This window comes from Mchenga conophoros, linkage group LG7, assembly GCF_057382185.1.
Source record: "Mchenga conophoros isolate Kocher_MC1m ecotype Shallow Benthic linkage group LG7, M_conophoros_male_GT1.1, whole genome shotgun sequence".
Classification (NCBI taxonomy): Eukaryota; Metazoa; Chordata; class Actinopteri; order Cichliformes; family Cichlidae; genus Mchenga; species Mchenga conophoros.
Genome location: NC_140532.1, coordinates 63,455,255 through 63,481,947, shown reverse-complemented (window position 1 = coordinate 63,481,947; position 26,693 = coordinate 63,455,255). Strand labels below are relative to the sequence as shown.

The window sequence follows — 26,693 nt, the reverse complement described above, 5'->3', positions numbered from 1 at the left end:
TTCACATTGCCTGAACCTGAAATATGTGCTCTGCATTTAAGGGAAAAGAGGGGGAGTGATACCACTACTACTAATAATAGTAATAATAATGAGAATAATAGTAATAATAGTAATAGTAATAATACGAGATTTCAAGATTCATAGAGTCATACAAGTACAACACACAGGGAAATGCTTCCTGAACTGCTCCTTGACTGTGCAAAAATATTATAAACAATAAGTAAATTTAAATTAAAAATCGGAAATTTGAAATAAAATAATAATATTATTGAATAATAATAATAATAATAATAATAATAATAATAATAATAATAATAATAATAACAATTAATTTATCTTTAAGAGGTTGAGACAGTAACATCCGAAATTGCAAACAGCTAAAAACAACCAAACAACGTGGGGGGGGGGGGAAATGTCCATTTTATGTTTAGCTTCGCTTTATTATTATTTTTTCTATAATCAAACACTGCCATCTAGTGATGTAAAGTCATAATTATACTTGAGTGTACATTATCAGTGCAAGAAAATCACTGATTGCATTCTTTATTAATATTTACTTTTTTAAATAAATATCGCCATTGATGTGATAAATTCTACAAAAACAACGTGTTACAGCTGTTGTTGTTTTCTTTGTAGCAAACACAAATCAGAAACCAGTAGTACACACAGCACTGCATCTACACGAGAGCCTGTTATTGTGATTTACACACACACACACACACACACACACACACACACACACACAGTAACAGCATAGATATTCTACATGCTTTCAATATCTGGAATCCAGAATCCAGGCGTTTATAAAGTTCACAATGAGCTCACCCGAAACCTTGGCTCATGTGATTAGGTAGAGGATCATCAGGGGTCCTTTGTCCCTCTTTGAGGGGGAAACTCCCACTGGGTTTAAATCTGGGACTCTCCACCATTTGACCCTTAGAACTGAAGAAGCTTCTCGAATGAGAGGTGAAACGTCTTCAAGCAACTTAAAGAAGTCCAGACGCTTTTATTTGCAAGCTCCTTAGACTACGATGACCTGGATGACTGAGAACCTTCACAGACAGCTGAAGTTAAACCACCTAAAATCAGCCATGTCTTCTTTCTCCAAAACAAAGAGGACTGTGCATGGGATTTCCAAAGCAACAGCAGAAATGATCGTGCAGCAATGGATTTTTAATCTCAGTAGAGAAACAGTTCCTCATGCTTTCACTATTGATGGCTCAGGTAGTGAGTATATCAAGAGATTATTTCAAAATTCCTGGTGTCTACAATTAATTAATGACAAGTTGCTGTAATAAGCCACTGCAGGTATGTTGAGCTCCCCCTTATTATCCATTACTGTTTTATTGCTCTGTGAATACAACTGGTCATAATCTATCAGTTACCAAAGTGATATTTTATAACTTGTTTAAGAAAGATGACATGTTTAAGAAGCTATTAGACGTATCAAAAGCTATAGCACTAAATCATAACAACAGTTGCTTCAAGGTGCTTTATATTGTAAGGCAAAGACACTATAATAATATAAGGAAAACTGAGAAAACCAATCATATGTTTATTTCACAGTCAGTGTTGGAGACACTGAAGAAGGAAAATGAGATCCTGCAGTATAACTGTTGGAAAAACAAAGCAATCACAGACTATTTAAAAGAAGCCAATAAAGAGGTAAACTCTGTAACTTTAACTTTAGCAAAAGTCTTTAGTCCATAAAATATACAATCCACTGGTACAGCAGACACAAACTCATACCCACTGTCAGGACGATGATCAAATCACAGCACCGCCTCCACTGGAAGATGAACTAACGTCAGACTCTGTGGAGCCTGAAGTGGTTAATGGGCCTCCTGCAAATTGTGCACAGGCTGCTGACACATCTGAGGGGAAACGTGGGCAGGATGGAGGAGAAAAGGAAGAAATATCCAATATGTTTATGAGCACACGTGTACAAAGTGTAGTTTTGTTTGGCTATAACATCATTAAAGAAGAGCAGCCCTTGTAAAAACACCATTAGCCTGATCAGGTGGTTAGTTAAGAAAATCTGGCTTAAAGTTGAGGAGTGAGATTTCAATAAGGTTTAAAAACCTCCACACTGGCATCATCACTGACATTTGTAAAAACTCAAGGTGCTAAGCTGATGAGGCGCTCAGTTTAATGGATTTTGGAGATCCAGCAACTGACAATATGATTGTGTTCTTTCAAAGAACACGTGTTGACATTGTGAGGATAATCTAATGGCATCAAAAGGTTCCTCTCACCTGTTTGCATAACTGGATACAAAGTCTCTGAGGAGATACCTGTTATGGAATTGTGATAGTGAATCGACTATTTTATTAATACACATCCACCCAAACTTCACAGTGGTCATTTTGTGTAATCCAGAAGTCCCTGTCGCTTGATTTAATATTTGCTCTGTTAGGATAACACACACACTGCGCTCTATCAGGATGATATAGCAGTTTTCCACCACCTGATGGCAGAGCAGGACCAAGCATCGCAGGGAGAGAGTCTGACCGCTGAAAGCTGGAAATATAAAGGTGACAATGTCAAGAGGAATGTGTTCGGTAGCTTCTAGTGTGTGAGTTGTCATCTCGGTAAGATGACACAACCTGTAAGATATCTTCAATGCTAAAATATGTGATATATGTATTGCATGACGCAATATGAACAAGTGTAGGAGAGCTTTATTTGGTAAGTTCAGTTTCCCTTCCACAGGAAAGTAGGTTAGCCAAGAAAGACCATTGTTGTTTTTGCTATTATTATTATTATTATTATTATTATTATTATTATTATTATTATTATTATTACATTTTCCTTCTGCTATTTAAAATCAATAGCTGATTACATTATTTTAGTATTGCGCTATAAGTATAGCGAGTACTACAGAAGTCTTTGTTGTACTTGCGTTACTTTTGGTTTCCTCTGTGATTTAAATGCAAGGTGAGAAAAATACATTTGAATTTAACACTCAGTTCCCCATTAGATATGATTGGAGACGCTGGAAGACCCGCCTTTTTCTGTGTCAAGGTAGCCGAGATACAGGAAACTGTACAAAGCAAATTCAATTTCAAAATAAAAGTCTGAACCTGTAGATTTAATGCCATGTGCCCAATTTACATTTAAGTGTTAACATTGCTGGCATATAATATTTACATTATCTAGGAAAGCTTTATGGAAAAACTTTTTGGTGTAAATAAACTCTGTAAGGACAGCAATGTCTTTAAATTACCTTGGATAAAGTGTTCTTGCCCAAACTTCTGACATTGGTGATTATTTTTACTTGTCAAAAATGGGGCTTCCATGTAAGAACTCTAAAACTGCAGCAAGTAGAGCTGTGTCTTTTTAATTAATGAAAAATATTAACTATGTAGCTGAGTTTATAGACTTGTATAATAGATATTTGATTGGCTAAATATTTAAGGTTGTGATTTGTTAACATTAACAAAATATGCATTGTTTTTGCAGAAAAAAACCCAGAAATTACTATTTTAAATTATAGTCAGCCTATTTCTCTAAGATATCAGTCAAGATGGAAAAAATATATATTTTTAATATTTTTAAATTGAGATTGTTTTGAGTTTTTCAGAACATTTGCAGACATAGTCATACGATTCAATGCAATAAATCATTTCGGTGGAGCATTTCCAATCTCTCCCATAACCCAGCCTTTATTTGACCCAGCTGTTGGTAAGGTGGTAAAGCGGATCATCCATCAATAACAAGGACAGCTGATTGATCTCAGCCTTTCCAGTTCATGTATCAAAGATACTCAACTCAGAGTGTATCCATCAGAGTGTGAGGAAATGTTAGATAAAAGCCCTGTATGAATGTGTGTATTATTGGGTAAATGAGACTTGAATTTGTATTTGATTTGGTCAAACTGAGTAGAAACGTGCCAATAGCAGCCCATTCAACCATTTATTTCCATATGTGATGCAAATTGAAACAAGAATGTAATTTCATATATGTTTTTAAACCCAGCTCAGACAGACTGTGGCAGAAGATATTGCACACAAAAGAAAAAAGTCTCCAAAAGTTTATTTCTGTTCATCCGGACGTAGCATTTTCAGTGGGAGAAACTTTTTATCACTCATCCAAGTGACTTCTTCAGTCTCAGCTGACTGCAGGTTTCCCCAATCTTATAAACAGTACATTTGCATAAAAAGACAAAAGTATTTTCTTCATTAGGAGGACCCTGCAGTATTTTCATATTATGTTATAATGAAGTGGAGCTCACATCGTCACAAGTTGTTGAAGGTATTGAATGTTTATTTTTAAACCTTTTAAATTCGGAGTGTAACAGTGAACTTCACACTTCTGTGTAATGAATCTCTTTCCAAGTTGCCTAGTTGAGGTTTTTGTGTGCCTCGGGGCGGGGGGGGGGGGGCAGTAACCGGAAGTGCTAACCTCGCTCTGTAGTCTCGCTCTTAACTAGACGCTCGTCGCGGGGATCGGTGCTGATACGGTGACTGTGCTGTGAGGAGCAGGTTGCAGACACGGACGCGCTGCACTGTTAACCGCCCACGGAGTACATAAAGCCGCGTCTCCACGGCCGAAAGCTGAGCGTTGTTAGCCGTGGAGGACTGCGGCGGGACCTCTGACATTTCACCGGCCGCTGGGCTTCATGGAGTCTCCGGTGTGAGTATCTGACAGCGAACGCACCACTGAGCGCTAATCACGAATGCTGGTTTTAAACGCCTCGTATGTTTAACTTTCACCGCACACAGTCTTCCTTACTCTGTTTAATACATTAAAGGTGCTGGTAAGAAACTGCAGGTAATTTATTTATTTAGCAACAGTCCCACACTATTACCACACACCCACAGACACACATACGGGGATGGCAGGTTAACACGGGTTTATATTTTGGTGACTTTGCTGACAAGTCGGATCTTGAGCCCCCTCATTTGCTGTTGCTGCTGTTGGTAAATTATTTAGCATTTGCTGCAACTTAACACGTCGCAAGCGCGCAACAGGTGGCATGACAAGAACAAGCTCAAATCACCGAGAATCTGAAAAAAGGAAGAAGTTAAACTTTTATTTTGAAATCTGTCGAGAAAATAAATAATGTGCGTGGCCTGTTATAGAACTGCTCTTTAACATTTGAATGCATTTATATGAATCAACACAATTTCCATACATCAATTAAATGCCATATTTATGTCGTTTATTATCTTTATCTTTTTTCTCTCTGTTCTTGCAATTATTTATAGCCAGAAAGACATTAAATTTGAGGTTTTACAACTGAGTTTGAGCAAGAGCCTTTGCAAGGCTTTATATTGTTGAAAGCAGAGAAGTTTCTATAGTGGAGACTAACATATGGACCCTTCTCCCATCAGACATACAGGAAAGAGGTTTACTAATTTGCTGAAGTTTCCAACAAGTGTAGGTGCATTAAAACTTTTGTAGTGAGGTGTTTTTCCTTCTGTCCTCTGAGATGTGAAATTCAATCAGGCACCGATGACTAGTTTCATTTGAGAACCGCCCAGTTGTTGTGGATTAATGTTTCAGTAGTTGGACAGAATTACACTCAGTTTATTCTTCTTCTAAAAAAAACAACAAAAAACTGGATTAGTATCATTACAATAAAGATTTACGCGCTCCATTTTTACATAACCACGCCATGGTGTGAAGAGACTGTTCTCAGTTGTTGGACTTGAGGAGAAAAACAAAGCTGGGAGCCAACTTTTCGTACGCTGTTAGTAGCACCTATTGCAAGTAGCTTACAGCTTTTAATGTGAGTGTTGGTCAGAAGCAGCTTGGTCACCATGGAGGCCTAAAAAGTCAGAGATGCAGGAATTAGATAAGTCCTAAATGACTGTTCTGAACACGAGTAATTGCAGGGAGGAAAATATTTGTTGTTGGCTGTGCTCCTGTGCAGAACTTCAGAAAAGAGTTGATTTCAGGTGAAATGAAACAAACTCCACAGCAGGAGTTGAGATTGTCACATCAGTAGGAAGCACGGACCCGTCTGCAACCACACAAAGTTGTAGAGACATCCCAGTGGCAACACTAAGTGGAAAATGCACTGATAAATTAGCTGATGGTGAGGTAGACTGGTACTTAATATAGTGTCTTTGTACTCGGTTGAACACTCGAAGTGCTTTCATGTTGTTGGCTTTGCTGACTGATATTGGCTTGGCGGCAGATAAGATAGCATTTACCAATATCGTTGGCTGGGTCTGTCACAAGTGGTGGGTAAACGTTAAAAAAACAAAACAAACAAACCTGTGTATAGACGAGGCAAATTATTATTTGGTATTTGTTCTGAATCTCACATTTTGCTTTGTTCTCAATCTTCCAGATTTTATTTGTTGTTGGTGTTTTTGTCTGCTGAACAAGGAAACCAAATTTTAAATTCAGCATTTCCACACTCTGTACTACCCACAGCAGCTGACTCAAATCTGTTACCAACAAACTAAATGAACGTTTAATGTTACTCATGCATTCTCTGTGTATCCTTTTGCTCCAACGAGCACGCTCCACGTTTCCAGGTTTAACATTTTATCCTTTTTAAATTATTAGTGGACAATCCACTTGCTTCTTTTCCCCACCCTTTCCCTCTCGTGTTGCCCCTCTGGTTGGTTTGCTGGACAGGTTGCTGTTATGGTTGTCAGCTGTCTCTTGTCTTACACTGGGAGTCCAATTCCACTGTATTAGGCTTCATAGTGTGAAGCACTATTATACATGAATGCTGGTTTTGCCCTTGGCCTACTGGGAGATTTAAAAAAATAAAACCTTTAACCTTTTGTCCTTTAATTGGTGGCACTGAAATTTGTCATTTGTTGTTTAGATTCCCTTTTTATGGCCTTGGCAGAGATTCCTTTTCTTTCAGTAAATCCTAACTGACCTAAATGTGACAGTAACAGTCTGTGGAAGTTTTTTTTCCATAGACTTTGATCTTCACATCCTGATGCCAACCCTTCAGATGTTAATCTCAGCCCTTTTTAAACTGGTGTTTCCTTTTTCCCCTGATGCCAGTGGGGAAAGGAAAAAAGCTGTTGCACAAGCGTTCACTTCCTGGAATGAACATTTGACTTATAAGGGGGTGCCACTGCACATATCAGCTACGGGGGGCAGCGAGACAAAAATACACCAGGGAGCCAGGCGTCACTGTCACTGGCTGACCAGAGGTGCTGCTATCAAATGAGAGAGGCCAAGTTTAGTTTGAGTGTGTCAGAGGGTTTTTCTAAGGTTATGCTGAGAACTTAAATTGGTTAAGCGCATGATATTTAAGATTACTAAAGAATATAGCCTGCAGCTTGTAGGTTTGGACTGATATTGGTGGTAACTGCTTCACTTTTTTCACCTTCATGCCTTTATTTATTTATTTTTTGTAGCTCCAAAGCATCTTATCTTATTTCCAGTCAAAGTTCAGAGCTGTGTGGTTCTTGAGGTTTGAGTTGCCTTATAACACAGAGCTAAGTTTGGCAGGGCTACTGTACAGCAGCAGTCCACAGGTCTAATTCTTAGCCTGCAAAATCCTATACCTCTGCAGGACATATGGGTCTAAATCCTTCCATAAGTTGTGGTCTTAAATTTACTCTAGACCCATTTAAAATATGTAGAAATTAGTATTTACTGCAGCGTTATCATGTCTACAGATGCTTTGATGTTGGACCCTTGCAAATAATTTACTGAAAGCTTGTCATTCACTTCCTTTTAAGTGTGGACATACTGTCTGGCATTTAATGTCACAACTGCATGCAAGTTGTGGACATAATCAAGCCTTAAACCTCAACAGTGTGCGGTGTTAATCCCGTGAGGATTAAGGGTTTGATTTCAGGGCTCACACGAACCAATTAAAGCTTTGCTCAGTACAAACAAACATATGGCATTGAAGCCAATTTGCAGTAGCCTTTGGGACTGAATCAGGCTCGACTCACCACTAAGATGCGACTCATCTGTGATGCTCTACTTGTGAGCTAATTGTGCAATAATAGTTGGAAGGATAAGTGGCATGGATAGGCAACATTTCAGTTTATGACATTTGTCATTCATTTGTGATGTACAGCACTCTTTTAATATTACCACCTCCTTAAAGTTGCGTGGGTCCCCTTCGTGCAATAACAGCTTTCAGCAAACTCTCTGATGGTCTCCTGTGGTATCAGGCACCGAGACATTAGCAGTAGATCCTTTAAGTCCTCTAAAGCTGGGCGCACATTTAACGACTGTCGGGCCGATTGCGAATGCGATTTGGATGTGACGACTGATCAAGCCCAGTCTGTGTTAACAGTTGGGAAATAAAGTCATGCACTGTGTGTAGCGCTTCCAGTCTTAATTCTTAAGAACAATCAAAGCAAGTCATCTCTTCTTAAGACTTCTGAAAAACATCTTTACAACTGAGAGTCAGTGCAGTTGGTGTTGCCCAGGAGAAGATGAACAAACACAGGATAAGACATTTTGCTAAATGTTTGTAAGAAGTAAACTGAACAGAATCTCTGTGTTTGCACATTTTGATCAGGCTAAACATGTACACTACCAGTCCGAAGTTTGGGCACACCTTCTCATTTGATGGTTTATTTATTTATTTTCACAACTATTTACACTGTAGATTCTCACTGAAGGCATCAAAACTATGAATGAACGCACATGGAATTATGCAGTAAACAAAAAAGTGTGAAATAACTCAAAACATGCTTTATATTCTTGAAAATTGCCACCCTTTGCTTTGATTACTGCTTTGCACCCTCTTGGCATTCTCTTGATGAGCTTCATGAGGTCCTAAAAAACCTGAAATGGTTTTCCAACAGTCTTGAAGGAGTTTCCAGAGATGCTGAGCACTTGTTGGCCCTTTCGCCTTCACTCTGTGGTCCATCTCATCCCAAATAATCTGGGTTTGGGTCAGGTGACTGTGAAGGCCAGGCTATCTGGTTCAGCACCTCATCAGTCTCCTTCTTGGTCAAATAGCCCGCACACAGCCTGGAGGTGTGTTTCGGGTCATTGTCCTCCTCAAAGTTAAATGATGGTCCAACTAAACGCAAACCAGATGGGGTGGTTTGCATGTCACTGCAGGATGCTGTGGTGGTAGCCTTCAAATTTGAATAATTCCCCAACAGCGTCACCAGCAAAGCACCTCTACGCCATCACACCTCCTCCATGCTTCACGATGGGAACGATGCATGTAGAGACCATCCGGTCACCTTTTCTGTGTCACACAAAGACACAGCAGGTGGAACAAAAGATCTCAAATTTGGACTCATCAGACCAAAGCACAGATTTCCATTGGTCTAATGTCGATTCCTTGTGTTTCTTGGCCCAAATAGATCTCCTCTGCTTGGTGCTTTTCCTTAGTCTTGGTTTCTTAGCAGCTATTTGACCATAAAGTCTCCTCTGAACAGCTGATGTAGAGATGTGTCTGCTACTGGAGCTCTGTGTGGCATTTATCTGGGCTCTAATCTGAGGTGCTGTTAGCTTGTGATTTCTGAGGCTGGTGACTCTGAATTTATCCTCAGCAGCAGAGGGTACTCTGGGTCTTCCTTTCCTGGATCGGTCCTCATGTGAGCCAGTTTCGTCCTAGTGCTTGATGGTTTTTGCAACTGCACTTGGGGACAAGGTTTGAGTAATTTTCTGACTGACTGACCTTCAGTTCTTAAAGTAATGATGGACTGTTGTTTCTCTTTACTTAGCTGATTGGTTCTCGCCATAATATGAATTCTAACAGTTGTCAAATAGGGCTGTTGGCTGTGTACCAACCCGACTTCTCCACAACACAACTGATGGTTCCAACCCAATAAGAAGGCACGAAATTCCACAAATGTACTATTATTTGGTGTACAAATAACAAAAGTAATATTATGGTAAATGTATAAATGTGTTCTTTGGTTCCCAACTTTTGACACTAAAACGTTTGACTTGCTTGTGTGTACTAATTTACTTGAAAGCGCTTCTGTTTATTTTTTAGCAGCTGAAGTTTTACTTGAAGCAGGCTTGTATTGGGAAATGGATTTTTAATTCTCCATGTGCGATTACTTTATGTAATTCTTTACTTGATGCTCCCCCGACCAATGCAAAGAAACTCATTGTTTTGAAACCTTTTCACAACATGGTAAATTCATGTTGTGACATTACGTATTTGCTTTTTATTTGTGGGATTGTCCACCGGCAGAATTTCCAGTGTTATGTTGTGTTGTGTTGTGATGGACATGACCAACTTGAAGCCACCCACTTGATTTAAGCTGTTGGTTTTTGGTGTTTTGAACAAGACGGCACAAGCCTGAGGCGGTTCCTGAGAAACAAAGTACAGCCCACATTGGCTAATATGTCTGACACATTGTTAGCTGGTTAATCTTCCTTTCTGTGTCCACAATTTACAAAATGGCACGCATTCATGATTCTTTAATTACTTAAAACCGTTGATTTAGCCCTCAAACTTATCAGGAAAGTATTAACTAAGTGAGCCAGAGAAACGGCCGTTTCTCAGACTTCTTCTGAAGTCTTTTTTGGAGTCGCCCCCTGCTGGCCACTAAAAAGACTGCAGGTTTGGAGGCACTTCCATGTAAGCTTCACACTTCAGGCCTTCTGTGCTTCTGTAGTGGTCTATATCAGTCGTTAGTGCTCTTGTGACTATCAAAGAGCACAATCTGCTGCAGTCGGTGAAAACATTCATTAGATGTGTCGTGTCTTCTTCAGATAGCAGTTGAGTGTTGAGCGCAGCTTCAGTTGCGAGGTGGGACTTACATAGAGTTGTTTTTCCAGCACATCTCACAGTGTTGATCAGATTGAGATCTTTTTGGTTTTCACGCAGTTCTTGAGCAAGTTTTGCTGTTGTGATGCACGCTGAATTACACTGCCACCTGGTCTGACACAAAGCTTGTGCAATCATCAACATCCACGTGAATGCAGGTTTACCAGCTGAACTCACTTAGCTCATCACATCACAGGGTTTCCCCTTTTGAGACAAGTGCTGTATAAATACTACAGTTTACACACTGTAAACTCCCTGCTATTGTTGGCGCTTCTGCTGCTGGGCATATTTCTGACATGTTCCATCATGTAAATTGATCAAGTATCTGTGTAAGATTCCACACCGAGGAATAATTGCTGCTGATCTCATTTACAGTCCTTCTTTTAGAAGATAGGAGGAGGAAGAAGAAGGTAAATAAAAGTCAGATTAGCTGAAGCTGAATTGTTTGCATGGTGAAAAAGGCTTTCAGTCGTCCCATAAGACTGGAAAACACTCCATAACAAAGGGCCGTTTCCTGCTACTACCTTCGGCCACCTTTGTGGTGTTCCTTGTCAATAAAGCACCTGATGTCACAGAACATGTTGCGATGCTTCTGGTCTCAGCAATACCAATTTAGGCAATTTATGTCGCTAAGACTTTCCTTTTACAGTCAGATTAGTTTTATTGCTGTTTACTGAGTGTTCGAACACTCCCCTGTTGTTCAGTGCAACCTTTGTACCAAAGAGGACTAACAACACGATGCCTTTATTAGTAGATTGTATGTACAGAAACAAACCCATTGTGGTATAGTAAATCCCTAAAAGGAAATTTCAGCTCTTCAAATTAAACTCTGAAAATTGACTGGCTGTTGAATACAGACTTTATCTTGGTCTTGATATATATCCCTGTTAATTCTGAAGAGCAGAACTCATTCAGAGTTCTCGGACCATGTGTCATTCTTCACTTCATGGTATGTACAAAATGTAACATGTTAACACTGAATAACAGCTTTTGAGTTTTAATCAGCTCTAAAGAATCGGCTCTTTTGTACTGAAACACTGAAGTAAAAGTAAACAAGTAAATCATGTGGATTATGTAGTAGTTGGTTACTGCTGCTGGGTATTATCTTAGTGCTTCATTCACATGCAGACCCAGTCTACCTTTGTAAGATTTTAGGTGGCTTGAAAAAAATTTCCTATAAAATATCTCTGTGCATCTTTTTAAAGAGATTAGAAAATAGTTATTTGCGTTTTTCAGAGATTTTTCGCTCATGACTTAAAGTCTAAATCTTTACAGTTTTTTGCAAAAACATTTTCTGTGTTTTGTTCTGTTAGTAGTTTGCAAAGTGCGACGATGGCACTAACCCATCGGCCTGAGTTTGAGAGCAGGTGTTATCTGATTTTGGTTTGTGACTTTGCTTTTTCTGTACATATGAATCTGGAGGGATTTGCATGCATTTGAATTGTGGATATTTGGAGCTTTCAGCTCCCTTATTTACATGTGATGAGCCAGACTGGATGCAAATCTTACTTCCTTTTTCTTCCTTACGTAGTTCCTTTTTTCATCTGTAAGGAGAAGAAGGAACAATGATGGGTCCGATTGTATTCATGTTTTTTTCCTGAATGCTTTTGGTCAGTATATCTGGGGTTTTTTGTTTTCTTTTAAAATTCACTGAGACTTCCTGAAAAATCAATCAATATGGTGACACAATCCTCTGAGCCTAACAGTCTGCTGGACTCCTATATGATTCTTTACTTTTTTCGTGGCACTTTGTTATCCTGCTTTCAGTTTGTAACTCTGTATTTGTTTCAGTCGGCAGCAGTTTGAAATGCTATATGACTGAACTTTACCATCATGGAAGTTATGCTGTAAAGGTTCAGCTGTATCCTTGGAGCTGGAAGGGCAACAAAATTTGTCAAATGGGCCAAAAATGCATGAATAAATGTGTAGAGATGCAATTATTATTGAGCAGAACTGAGTTCAGCTTCTTTGTATGGCGCTCCACAGTAGTCCAAGTTCCTCATGTGGCCCCTCTGCTTTATGCTCACTATTGGTTTCATTGTGGTAACTTATAGAAGTGAAATTCTTAAGCTGTGATAAGCGTGTGTATGATATCTCAAGAAACACAGTTCTTGGTATCTCTGACTCGTGTGGCCTGGACAGTATTAAAATACAATACTTAAGGAGGACACTGGGGAACGTAAGAAGTTCTGAGATGCAACAGGAAGCAGTAGTTTCAGATGTGCCGTTATAAACCTGAAAATGTAACACACTTTTCTTACAGGTGAGTCTCTTTTAGTAAATCTGGTAAAACTATTCTGTGTTGGAACAAGCTCAATAATTGTTTTGATATATTCTTTTAGAATACATTCTTGTTAATTTACTCATTGTCAATCAAACTCGCTGCAACACAGGATTGTGTAATCATGTATCCCCTGACGTCTGTGGGCTTCATGTAGGTGAGGAATGCAAACGTGGCAGTGAGGGGTCAGGTGTTGTCCTGTACAGTTATAGGTCTGACTGACAGAACGCACATGCTCAAGATCACAATTGGAACCTGAGAGCTGTCGACTGTGTGCTAGGATACGTGTCAACCTCATTGTTCTTCCTGTGGTTGTCCTTGGAAGGTTGTGAAATTGCAGATAGAAATCACAGACTGTACATAAAAGATGGATGTACAGGGTTTCTGCCAGAAACTCAAACAGTGGGAAATGATTCAGTACAACTTAATGTTGCACAGGGTAAATGGACTGCTACTAATTTTTAAGTGTGTGTTGATAGCTCTGCATACAGTAGGACAGCGCTTGTTGAGAGCACAGATTTAAATTGAACCCTTTTAACCCTTTAATTAGTGTGCACGAATATCAGTAAATCTGTTACATCATCATAACTTTTGCTTGGTTCTTTATTCCTTTGTTTAATTGCTTTAGTTTTCCCCCCATTTTCTATGATAAAATGGTTAACAGGAAGAGTTGTCTAATAAAGTACATACGTTAGCATAATAGTTGTAGTGTTAGGCTTTTGTCTAATTAAAAAAGTGAAGAAGAATCATAGCTTTTGCTTTATTTTTCAGATTTGGAGGTGGGCACTTGAAAAGCCTCAAGTGGCCATTCTAGGATCGAATGTTTTTGGCACTTCTGGCTTAATTTTATAGGCCTCAGAGTTGTTGCTTGGTGTACATTTAAAATGACATGTGTGACTTACCCAATGGCAGATCACATGATCCAAGTTGCAGCAGAATCTCCAGTATCTCCATGTGTCTTTGTTAAGGAGCTTAACAATATAAACCTTTTGCTTAATTTAACTCATTTTACACTTGCAGGTCTACTTGCACAAATGCACAAATACCTTTTTGCCTGTATCCTGTACTTTTACATAATGACCCACTTCACTGTGTCTGCCACCCAGGGGATACCAAATATGTAGCTGACGAAGAGTTTGGCCCCCCTTTGAGCTCCTTATCTGTAGGTTAAGTATGGGTGTGTCGTTTTCAGATGTGGGCTTAACTGATGTGCCTATAAGATATTGTCCCTGTGAAAGGCATTTAGCAGCGTGAGCAGCAATGACTTTGTATGTTTCTTTAGTTCTTCAGAAAGCGTCTGCTGAGTGAGAGTAAAGAATAAAATGAAAATCTAAAACAACTTCTTACTATGGGACAAGTCTGAACTGCACACACACATTATTGTGTCTCCTTGTTAGCTGTCTCATGTCTCTTGTGCAAATTTGTCTGTTTTTGTCCTAATGGCAATAATGTGAGGGGGGGAAAAAGCAGGACCAAGGCTGCTTTCTGGGTCTCTTTTCCTCTTATACTAACAAACTAGGCTTATGTGAAATAGGAGGCCACATAATAAAAAGAACTCAACAAAAGATGGTAACCCTTTGATCTTAGCGTCCTCTTTGCTATAGTAGCTCACCTTCTACTAGCTGGTGCACTGCTCTGTGTTGCAGCTACACAATTTATGGATGCATCTTGCTAGCGTTAGCTGATAACTAAATATGGACCCTTCTGGCTCCAAAATGGTGAAAATGCTGATGTTGAGACGTCTAACTGCAGATTCCAAACACAATGAGTGATTTTTGCAGTGGCTATGTCCAGCTTTTATTTACAGTCTTTTCATGACGCACCAGGTAGTTAGGAAGTAGGTGTTGGGGACTGGGTGCTACGCAGATGAATGTGTAAATTATACTCACTGTCATTTTGTTTTCCTTATTATATTATGCAAGATGATGATGATGATGATAATGGATTGCATTTATATAGCGCTTTTCGAGACCCTCAAAGCGCTTTTACAATACACTATTCATTCACTCTCGCATTCACACACTGGTGGAGGCAGCTACAGTTGTAGCTACAGCTGCCCTGGAACAGACTTACGGAGGCGAGGCTGCCATATCGCGCCATCGGCCCCTCTGGCCAACACCAGTAGGCAGTAGGTGAAGTGTCTTGCCCAAGGACACAATGACCAAGACTGTCCGAGCCGTGGCTCGAACCGGCAACCTTCCGATTACAAGACGAACTGCCAACTCGGATGGATTCAATCTGTTGATCTTACAGCAGCGATTTAGGCTAACAATGGACTAGAAATACAGAAGGCTGTGAGTGGTTTATGGGAGGAAGAAGGGAAATTGTTTTCCTTGTGAAATTGTCCTTCAAGTCTTACGTAGTCAGAAGGTTGAGCTCAGTTCACTGGCTCAGTTCTTACTAAATGAATGGCTAGAAATGATACTAATACTAAATGATACTAATGTAAGCCTAATGCAGTTGGATCCAGGAACCCTGCAATAAATCAAATCTTCATCTGGAGGTTTTATTGACACTGTTTAGTGTGGTCATTTTAATGGCTTTAGCTTGTGTGTGTCTCTCGAACTGTAAGATTTTTAAGAGGTGTTTGTCCTTTCATTATTTAATTTTCACTCATTTGTGATCATTTTGTGCTAGTGTAGGGTCTGATGCAGTCACTTTTTGTGTGATGCGTCTCTGAAGACAGCAGCTCCACACGTTCCAGCTGTTCATATTTCCTGTTTTTCATAACCAATCCCTGCTGCTGTCTCCTGGCCAAGTCCTGCACTCCAATCAGATTCAAATTCCTTAAATTTCAGTTCTCTGAACTCTACACCCCCAGTTTGTATTTTTCCCTGTCATTTCTCGCTCTGTTTTGGCATCCAGTCTGTCTGGGTAGAAACGTGTTGACTCGGCTTTGATCCCTCTCTCAGAGCACTCTTGGACAGGCCATTAACTTCACACAACTACAGTTCTGTTACGTGGCAAGTAATTAATTTTTTTCAAACAAAGTCTTGTGACCTACAACTGAAAAGCTTTTACACTGTTTGTGGCAGATTATTAAAATAGGCTCGAACACCTCATCTGTCATTGAGGGTTGGAGACTGGGTTCAATATACATCTTTGTCATTCTGTCAGTGAGTTTCCAATTAGTCTTTTGTTGTCATTCAGAGGTCAGTTTCAAAAAGCATAAAATGTAAGTGTCTAATTTTGGTTTCTGTGAATATCCTATTCCACAAAAACACAAACTCTTTGTTCCCAAGGGTGGGAGGGAATAAAGCTTCCTGGAAATATTTTATTTGCAAATTACTTTGTGATGAATAAATGGCGCGATATATTTAGCTGCCTCTCCAGTGAAACGAGAACGAACCCCGACTGCAGCCGGCCACAGCGGTCATGTTCTGCTCCATAGTTTTGATAAGGTGCAGGGATCGGTTCTCCCCCTGATGCAGGTTCTGGGTTCTAGTTCAAGTCTTAACATAAGACAAGATCTGCTCTTGAATTATACTTAGGACTGCTAGACAATAAAACTTTCAAAATAAAAGCAAAAGCGCTGTCTCTTTGTAAACTGACCACAAATAGTTTCATTCTCTGACAGATTTTTTTAAAGAGTACAACAACAAAACCACACAATCGATTAGCTGCCAAATATGCCACTTGGGTTGCCTGCCCAGGTAAAATCTGTTGCATACACCAGCATTACTACTACACCACTAAACTGTAATGGGTAACGCCAGAAGTACAGATGTTAATTAGTCCTTTAGTCTGTGTCCGACAAAATTTCAGTAGATGATCCTTTCAGATTGAGCGTGCAGCACAAAACTTATAATGTAAAACAAATGAAAGCAGACAGTCGTTACATTCAGAATACCTGACCACAGTCGGTGAGTTTTCATGGTAGATGACTTTATTCATCTATCAGATGTGTTGGCTAATCTGCTCTAAACACAGGTACGGGTAGCTTTACTTTCTCTGGATCTTATATTTGCATCTAGATGCTTTTTAATTTAGTAACTATACTCGCAGGACTAGTTTGAGCTGCTGCAGTTGCTGAGCTAACTCACTGACTCACCAAGTGACCGTTTTTGACTCAAACGTTTCTTTCCACAGTTTTCCACCTTTGCTCGACATTTGTCTTGTTCCAGTAATTTGATATTAACTAGAAAAATCATGCTCTCTGAATTTAGAGACTGGAGGATGATTATAAGGAGCATGACTTGCAGCTGAGGTCAGTATCCTAAAACTTGGCTATTTAGGCTGCAAAAGCTCAGTCCCTTTTATAATACAGTTATTGACTGTGCCCATGCCAGCTGCTTGACTGAGCAAGTCCTCAAACTCTAACATTATTTCAGATTTATAAAAAATGTGACAGTGTCCACAAATCCTTCAAACTGAAAGTTGACCATTGATTGATCAATCAAAAAAAAAAAAATCATTTCTATAAGTTAAAAGCTTTAATCTACTGTCAGTGCTCCTTATAGTTATTCCTCCACATGAATGTAGGATTCTGTGTAATGAAACATAAAGTAGTATACAGCTTTGCATTACATTTACAAATGACCACCAGTGTTGTAACGTTTGGGAGCGTTTCATCTTATAAATCCAGAAACTAGCCAGTTCTTCGAAGTATGTGACGTATGGAAGATGCTCATTTGTACCAGAGATCGTGGTATCAGTCACATGGGAAAGAGCAATGTGTACTCTGTATTGTTTTAAATGAACTGAGAAGTGTTACAGATCACACGTTTTCCAAAGGATACAAAGGAAAACTGAGAGTCAGCAAGTGCAGTTATAATGGGTAATGATGTGTTGTCGTTGTGACTGAAGTGTTGCTTTGTTTGAAGTCCAGGGACACATTTCTCCTGCTCTGCTTGTCACCTGTACGCTCCAGTTCTTTGTAACTAAGGGACTTGTTATCTTGTGCAGTTTGCAATCAGGTAAACAGACGTAGCTCTAAACTTGCTCTGATTTCTGACCTCCTTTGACTTCCTGGAGATGTGAAGGATTTGGGAATCCCAAACCCTGGGTGTTGTCTGGGTGTGTCACTTTGAAAGCAGCTGATATAGCTTGCTGTCAAGATTTATAATGCTGCAACAGCTTTTCTTGAAAGACAAGATTCAGATAAGTACTAAGTGAAGGAAAGCCCTTGATTTTTAACCACACAGATTCCCTCAGGCCTTCTCTGTGCTCACTTTAAATGTCGTTACAGAGCCATCTCAGCCCATTTAATGTAATGGACAACCTCTGGATATATATTTATTTTATGCCTGAAATAGTCTCCACAGGTATTGACTTTGTGCATTCATTAACATACAGAACAATCAGTGCAAAGAGCCACGATGATAAGTTTATAGGATGCATTTAGTGTTTTTCCATTACTTTAAGAAACAATGGTTATAGTAAAAGCATATAGTTTTTTATCTGAAGTATATAGTAAAGCCTGGAACAAGGTAATCATGCAAAATAGTCTTTTTATTTGTGAATGAAACAAATTGTTGTTTAGCTTTGATTGTGCTTTGCCATTCACATGAACAGAATCAACGCTTTGGGGTTTCCTTACCTGGATGATTGAGCATGCATCAAGACATTTAACCCACTTTGACAAGTGCAGCTCAAATTATTTAGGTTCTGTCCACATGGTGTGGAAAAAAATAAACTGTGACGTCTCTCCGATATCAACTGCTAACTAAGCAGAGGCTCAAAGAGGGATAGTATTACATTAAACAGATTCCCCCAACACACACGTTCACACGCTGAGTCAACCCTGACCTACAAAACCAGTTTGAAAAGTAGAAAATGGCTTTTAAATTCATTTTAGATTTGTATTTTCTTTCTATGTATGCTTAGTTTGTACTAAATTAACTTAAAAATAATCTTTCTCTTACTTTGGTCATTGGTGCAGTCTCTCAGTTCACCCTGAGTCTGAAACGAGCTGTTTTAAGCTCCCTTTAAGCCACCTGTCTTCTAACTGGCTGCTGCCTGTAAACAGAGCCTGCTGGGTGGGGTACTATGCACAGCCAGTGCTGTGTTCCTTAGATAGTTATGATAGGAATACCACTGTCATTGACATCATCTAGAGATAAGGATAAAAAAAACAAAATCTGACATGGAGCCTTTAGATGCAGCTGGTTCTTTTGTCTCAAAGAAACTCTTTAAACGCACATTTCCTTTCTGTAGTTTGCACAAGTGCACATACACATGCCTTTAACATGTATCAGGATGGTATCACAAACACACAATGTATGCATACGGTGCATAAATAACTATCCATAAGTGATCTAGCCTTGTGTTACTTCTGAAGTGTTCTTGTATTTCATATCACATCATCACTGTGGACACCCGACACAACTAAAATGACTCACCTAATTAAAAGGTCACTCATTCAAGTACTCGGGAATAGAAATATACAGTGTATGAATGCTTGGTGTCAATAGACTTGGACGTGTGTGTGGAGGGGCTGTCAGGTGTAGGTTCCACTTACAGGGCGGTGAGACTTGGAGGCCCAAATTGTATTCATTTGTAAACTTTAAGTGCATACTGCATAAAATAGGAACACGATACTTCAGTATGACCTTGCACCGTAAACTTTATTCCTCTTGCTGTAGGAGGAAAAGGCATTAAAAAAGCTGCAGACATTCATCTGTTGCGTTAGTTTGTGACTGAAACAGGCCTTGAAATGCAGGCTGATATGGATATACTGTGAGACAGAAGTGAGCTTGGAAGGCGATACAAAGTAAACCACTTCCTCTATCATGCTTCCCAGAATGCACCCTGCCAGATGTGGTTATATACAGTAGTAGTACAGCTTCCAAGGTTAGGACTTTTCCCATAACCCTCCAGCTCTGTGAATCTCAACACACACATTACTATATTTTTCTCCTGACCCAGCTGGTCAGTGGGAGCTGCAAGTAGAACAGTTGGCTTCCATGCTGTTTTCAGGACGCAGTTTCCAAACACATTCCTCGATATTTTTTATTTTTTTAATTTTATTTGCTCTGAGCCGTGTCTCAAGTTTCCTTTAGAATTGATATGGAAGGGAGCTTAAATGTGAAACTAGTATGGGTGTTTTGCTAGGCAAACTGCTAAATGCATTCATGTATTATTTCAATTAGATGGGAAAACCGGCAACAAAGCTTTAGAAAACTTTCTCCATTAAAATGGCACGAAGGGTCTAAAATAAGCATGTGTGAGTGTTTCGGGGGAGGAATAGTAATTGAGACGCTACTGTCTGCTGCCAAACTGTTCGGTAGCAGAGACCTGAGCCCCCCTTTGGGCCACTCAAGGATTTAAAGGGAAGGTCTGTCTTTCTTGCGGAGTGTGGGGAATGTGACTGGCACAAAGTGAAGGCCCCACCAGGTGTTCTGCTGCATGCACATCCCTTGCCGTGACGCACACTCTCCTGTACAAACACAGATTTTCATGCGATTCTGTTTCAGGTCTTTTGGATGCCGTGTGCTGCGTGCGTAAGCGCGCACGTCGGCTCCCGTCTGTAGATGAAAGAAATGCGATCCCTCTCGCAGCTCCTCCAGGAAAGCAGATTCCATGACTGTAACAGTGATGCTGAGAGGCTTCCAGTGATTGGGATGTGATACTTTGACAGAGATGTTATCCAGGAAATGGTTTGGCTTTGGCTTCAAATAACACGCAAGCCTGTTTTTGGGGATAGTTTGAGACGTATAGAATAAAAAATACTTTTTAATATTAAGGAAGTTACTGAGTCGAAGCATATACAAGGAGGTATTAAGCAAAGTAAAATTCTGAAACGTTTAAACTTTTATTTAAAGAGTAGAGATTGAAGCTAGAGATAATTGCGTATTACAGTTTGTTGTGGAGGAAGTAGTGCAAAAAAAGATGTTTGGGGTAATTTAAGATGGTCTATTCAGCCGAGCAGCTCCAAAGCACGTTCCAACAAACATAACAGAGTCGGGGGTGTCATGGCGTGGCCAATGGAGGACTAACAGAAAAGCGATGGGGCCCACAGGAAGTCTGAAAAGCTGATTTCAACCCTGTGCCCTCACACAGATGGAATTACACAGCAAGTAATACAAGAGTTAAACACTGAATAGTTGTTAAATGAGTATTTAGAATCTTTACTTAACAGTTAAATAAAGAAAATAAAGAGTTACCAGGCATCTAAATAGTACGAAGCACAACATTTGCATGGCAAAATATGATTCAGTAGACGTAGAAATACAAGTACATTAAAACATTACCTGTAAGTACTTGAGTGCATGTACTGTTGGATCCTGTGAGTCGGTCCTGCTCATGCTTTCATCCACTGGTGCTGGCCACTTGCCTAATAGTAGGGATGTAGTTGTGGAGATGAGGGAAGCTTAATTTAGGGTCAATGACATATCTTAAGCAAGTGACTAGTACTGTTTTGAGGATTTATACTCATGCTGATGTTCCCGTGGTGCTTTGCTGAATGCACTAGTCAGCAGTAGGGATTCTCAGCCAGATGTCTTGTCATTTGAAATGTCAAACAGTTGAAGTGAATGTGGTGTGCATGCTTGGAAGTGTTATGTATGCAGAGAAATCAGCTGAAGCGTAGAATTTAACTGTCAAATGTTGTGACATTTGACGACTTTTGGCCCTCAAAGCACTGGAATCGCCAAAAGTGAAGGCAAGTACATGTTAACTAAAGGCAGTATGAGCCTATGTCTCACTGAACATTAGACTTATTAATCATTTATTTGAAAAGAAAAGTGTGACATCAAAAACAAAGGTCCAGTATTAATGACTGAGATATTAAAGTGAAAATATCATTAATCTTATTTTCAAGCTTCGTATTTTAATTCTTGAACTCCTGAAATTAAAAAAACGAAACTACTGGGAAACTGTCAGAGCGCTCGGTTTAAAACCTGAGCCTTTGGATCACAGGAACTAGTTTTGCATTCGCTGACCTAGTAATCTGAAACTCTCCATGTTTAACATGAACATCCACCAGCTGAACAGTACATGTACATGACAAATTTAGAGGCTGCTTTCTTTCAGCGTTGCATTTACATCGACAGTGACAAGGTGGGTGTTTACTTTCCTGAATAGGAACATTTTGTGGTGATTAATTGGTCAGGTTGTGAGAAATGAGTTGAGAAGCATTTCCCAGAAAGCCGTTTATAAGCTTTTACAGGGTGGATGAATGTTCTTCAAACTTTGGGATTAAGTTGTTAATATTCACATAATCCATCCTTAAAGAATTGAATAGTGCAGCTATCAATGCTTTTATGATGCGACTGTTGACTTCAACAATAGAGACTCATGGATTTGGGACAGGATGTCCAGACTTGACATGTGCAGACTATACTTATAACATCTCTTATGGAACGAACTGTCTCAGGATAAATACTCAGCAGAGAAGTGCTGCTATCTTGATATTTGGTCGTCATCTTCATGAGCTCTTAGTTATGAACATAAATCAGTTTGCACGGTTTAGAAGAAGTGATGTATTCTTCCTTAGCTTTTGCTTTTTCCACATTTTGAGCCTCCCTGAGTTGCTGCTGGCACATAATTATAACTGTGAAAGTGTTTTCTCTGTATTTCTGCAGCTACAGGGTTTGAGCTGCTCCCATGACTGCTCAGCTGAACCCTCCAAATGCACATGGGGTCATAATCCTATCAGGTAGTCGGGGCAAATATCTTTGTTGCACAGTGGACAAAAACTATGTTCAGCTTATTAAGACTGTTTGAACTCCACAGGCTTGTCGTTGGCTGGAGGTGGATGTGTAGGCCTGTACAGGGATGTATTGGTAAAGCAGTGCTAGTCCCCGGATACCTCACACAGAATGCAGGACATGACACTCTGGCTATATGAGACAACATGCTGACCTCTGCAATTTACGTTTGAAACGTGACCTTGCAGGAACTACAAGGGTGTTTCCAGACAGCGATGCAAAATGAATACTTGAAAGATGTCACTGCAGTCGCAAACATGACCAGAACGGAGCAGGGCATAAGCACCTCATCTTTTTGTAATTATTATAACAAAGTAATCTCGTCACCTTTGACAAATATTGAAGTCTTTCCTGGCGGTTATTTGTGCATTTATTTTAAAATTGTATCTAAATTGACTTTAATTTCAGAAATCACCAGGACATTAAAACTCTCTATATAGAATATCCAGCTAAACCTGGGGAACAAAACAAAACTTTAGTTTGCTGACTTTGCACCAAATGATAATCTCACCTTTCCCTCGCTGACAGATTTACTTCTGTGAACTCTGTAACAAGTTCTTGGTCTTCTTCCCCTGTGTCTGTTTCTAAAAATCTGTTTTCTTTTATTCAGCTGAACACTGCACAAATGCTGGGAGTCCCGTGCTGACTGTGTGGAAGGAGAGGATAAAAAAGCGGGAGAGCAAAGGTGGAAGAAAATGATTAAAGGAGAGTGGACACACCGGTCATCAACTGGGCAGATGGGTGAGAAAGAGGATGAGCGTACGGCTCAGGCCAGCCAGCTATTTGAGAACTTTGTCCAGGCATCTACCTGTAAAGGGACTCTGCAGGCTTTCAGCATCCTCTGCAGGCAGTTGGAGCTGGATCCACTGGACCACAGCAACTTCTATAACTCACTGAAGGCGGCAGTCAGCACCTGGAAAGTCAAAGCCCTTTGGACCAAACTGGACAAGAGAGCTCAGCAAAAGGTCTACAGCCAGAATAAGGCCTGCCAAGGCACGAGGGTAAGAAAGACCAAGCACGACTGACCTCTGAAGGTTCTGAAGTGGTTGTGTGATGTTGTTCTGATAGTGTTGAAGGCTGTTGAACAGCAGTAAACACATGATCCAAACTCTGAGGAGTAGAATTAATATAAATCGATGACTGAGATGCATGCAGAAACATTTACTTAGTGTAACCTGTGTTTTTAACACATGCATCCCCAGGCTTTTACCTTTCTACCTATAAAACCTGGAGAGCAGCCAAATGGCTGGTAGGCTTTTAGCTAAGCTTTAGCTTCAGCCAAGTGGAAGCTAAATTGGCTAGTCATTCATATGTATATTAGGTTGTTACCTGGGAATTCTGGAAGGAGGGGAGTGGGGGTGTGTGATTGAGGGGGTGGGGGAGCTGCTAAAAGCTGTGCACTTCCTTTTGTGTTTCATCTTGATGCATTCTCAATCATCCAGGGAAATAAATCTCCAAAAGTCACCAACTTGGAGTGTTTCAGTTTGCCATCTTAGGGAGAAATCAACACACATGGGTGTATGTCCTTTGTTGCTGAGATTTATTGATAAAAACAGTACAAAAAACCAACCATTTGTACACATATTTACAAATAATAATAAAAAGTGAGTGAGTACATTTCAACATTTTCAGCAATCACTCACAATCCTGGCACTGCCATGGTATCTGTAGTCTGCATTTACCACATGTGTGTCTGTAGCAGTGAACACATCGCACAGTGGCATGATTGTTCTTGCATTTGCACATGGCTCTTTTTCCAGGGCTAGGTGTGGAGGGTTGTGTCCAAAGCAACTGTTCTTTTCTTGCCTTCTTCGCAGCTACATGAGAGTGAGCCAACTCTCTTGCAAGCTCCACCAGGAAGTCCACCCGTCTTTCCTTCGTCCCGGTGCATGCTTGATACAGCACATGAGCATTCAGTGCTGCCATGTCAATCATGTTCGCTGCAATTTCCAGTGTGTGGGGATCATTTGTCACCAACTGCATCACGTGCTACAACCCTGGTCTACATATCACCGTTGATGAACAGCTTTTCCCATCAAAGACTCGGTGCTGTTTCCTGCAGTATATTGCAAGTAAACCTGACAAGTTTGGGATCAAGTTTTGGGTGGCTTGCGACCTAAAATCCAAGTACATTTGCAATGTCTTCCCATATCTTGGCAAGGACCCCAATCGTCCCACTGGGGAGAGACTTTCTGAAAATGTAGTAATGAGGCTGATGGAACCATTCCTAGACAAGGGCAGAAATGTTACCACGGACAATTTTTTCACATCGCTTTCACTTGCGCAAAAACTTCTTAGACGGTGTGTTGATTTCTCCCTAAGATGGCAAACTGAAACACTCCAAGTTGGTGACCTTTGGAGATTTATTTCCCTGGATGATTGAGAATGCATCAAGATGAAACACAAAAGTGCACAGCTTTTAGCAGCTCCCCCACCCCCTCAATCACACACCCCCACTCCCCTCCCTCCAGAATTCCCAGGTAACAACCTAATATACATATGAATGACTAGCCAATTTAGCTTCCACTTGGCTGAAGCTAAAGCTTAGCTAAAAGCCTACCAGCCATTTGGCTGCTCTCCGGGTTTTATAGGTAGAAAAGCCAAATGGCTGCTCTCTGGGAGTTTAGTATTATTTGCTCAAAAACATTATGAAAGTTCACATATGCATTTCATGTGATACAATAAGGATCTCCTCTTTGGTATTTTCTGTCACGTGAGTTTTGTCTCGCCATAAACGAATGGATATTCTGAGCACTGTGTTTAACGCAGCACTGGAAAGCTCATTTCTGAAGGAGAAGATAAGAAGTCTGGAGGGAAATGAGGCCAGAGACTCACAGAGGGGAGATTGACACAAAAGGGCTGGGTTGGGAGTTGGCCAAAAATAACAGAAACTATTATTTCAGGCTTTTTTTTTTTCCAGGAGAAAAATGGTGGGCCTAAGGCTGGGTGGGCGATCTCTCTTTTAAAACTGTATCTATTCTCAAAATGAGGGCAGAGGATTTAGCAGTTTGGGACTTTGTAGAGTTCTGTGAATCTATCGGTTTTTCGTTGTTCTTTTTAATAAGGTAGCCGTTAGAAATGTACCCTAACAAAAATTATCCAAATTGCTGTGCTAACTGTTTGGCTACGTAATTTCCTGTGTAGCTGTAAAATAGCTGCATGCCAATCTGGAAATGAGGCACTGACTGTGATTAAAAAGAGGGGCGCTAGCTGCTGCAAGACATTTGAATGATGCTTTCCCACTCCAGCTGCATGCATGGCATATTTGCATTAGGGGTTGAAATTCAGTAATCTGTAAAGTATATGTTTAAGCTTACATGCTGATATTTTAGGTATGTTGAGTGATTCACAACCTGATTGGGTTGAATAACATGCAAGAGAACATTTCAGTTACTGTCTGTTGCCGTTTGCCTTCAGACCTCTCTGTGAGCTCCCTTGTTTTATAAGCTAGTGTTAAACAAGCTAGTACAATGACAGTGAGAGTCAGACAGGCAGACGACATGCTGGAGTTGTTCCTGTGTTGCAGTACAGATTCTTAAAACTGAAATCTTCTCCCATTCAGTGTTTGATCATTGGCGGCGGTCCATGTGGCCTTCGGACGGCCATCGAGCTGACTCTGCTGGGCTGCAAGGTGGTGGTGATTGAGAAAAGAGACACCTTCTCCAGGAACAATGTGCTCCACCTCTGGCCCTACACCATTCACGACCTCAGGGGACTCGGGGCCAAGAAGTTCTACGGAAAGTTCTGTGCTGGCTCCATCGACCACATCAGTGAGCGTGCACACATCATTTGTCTCCTTTTTTTAAGCTTTGATGATAATCTTCCAAACAAACAGCGCAGCAGACTTGTTGAAGTTGACTGAAAGTTAAACTGTGACACACATTCTTTGATTTTTAGCTCTAGGAAGGAAGACTCATCCTAATTCTTTTCAAATGGCTCCAATTTATGATTGAATAATTCATCTGCTTTTAAAGTTATTTACTGACCAGGTTCTAAATGGTTGTAATAGGAAACAAAACACGAGTCCCATGGTATCTTGATAATATAGTCATGAAACAATCTCATTTGAGACATAAGA

General features: G+C 40.1%; 1 protein-coding gene across 3 annotated transcripts in view; it reads left to right on the top strand.

The window, feature by feature from the left end:
- The first annotated feature begins 4,456 nt into the window (after positions 1–4,456).
- mical2b (microtubule associated monooxygenase, calponin and LIM domain containing 2b) overlaps positions 4,457–26,693 on the top strand; it is a 61,383-nt gene continuing 39,146 nt past the window's right edge. For all 3 annotated transcript variants that reach the window (XM_085280710.1, XM_085280709.1, XM_085280708.1), the window contains exons 1-3: positions 4,457–4,635; positions 23,226–23,616; positions 26,178–26,385. In XM_085280710.1, the coding sequence (XP_085136836.1) occupies positions 23,311–23,616; positions 26,178–26,385 (514 nt within the window). In that variant the 5' untranslated portion in view covers positions 4,457–4,635; positions 23,226–23,310. The remainder of the gene's footprint in view (positions 4,636–23,225; positions 23,617–26,177; positions 26,386–26,693) is intronic.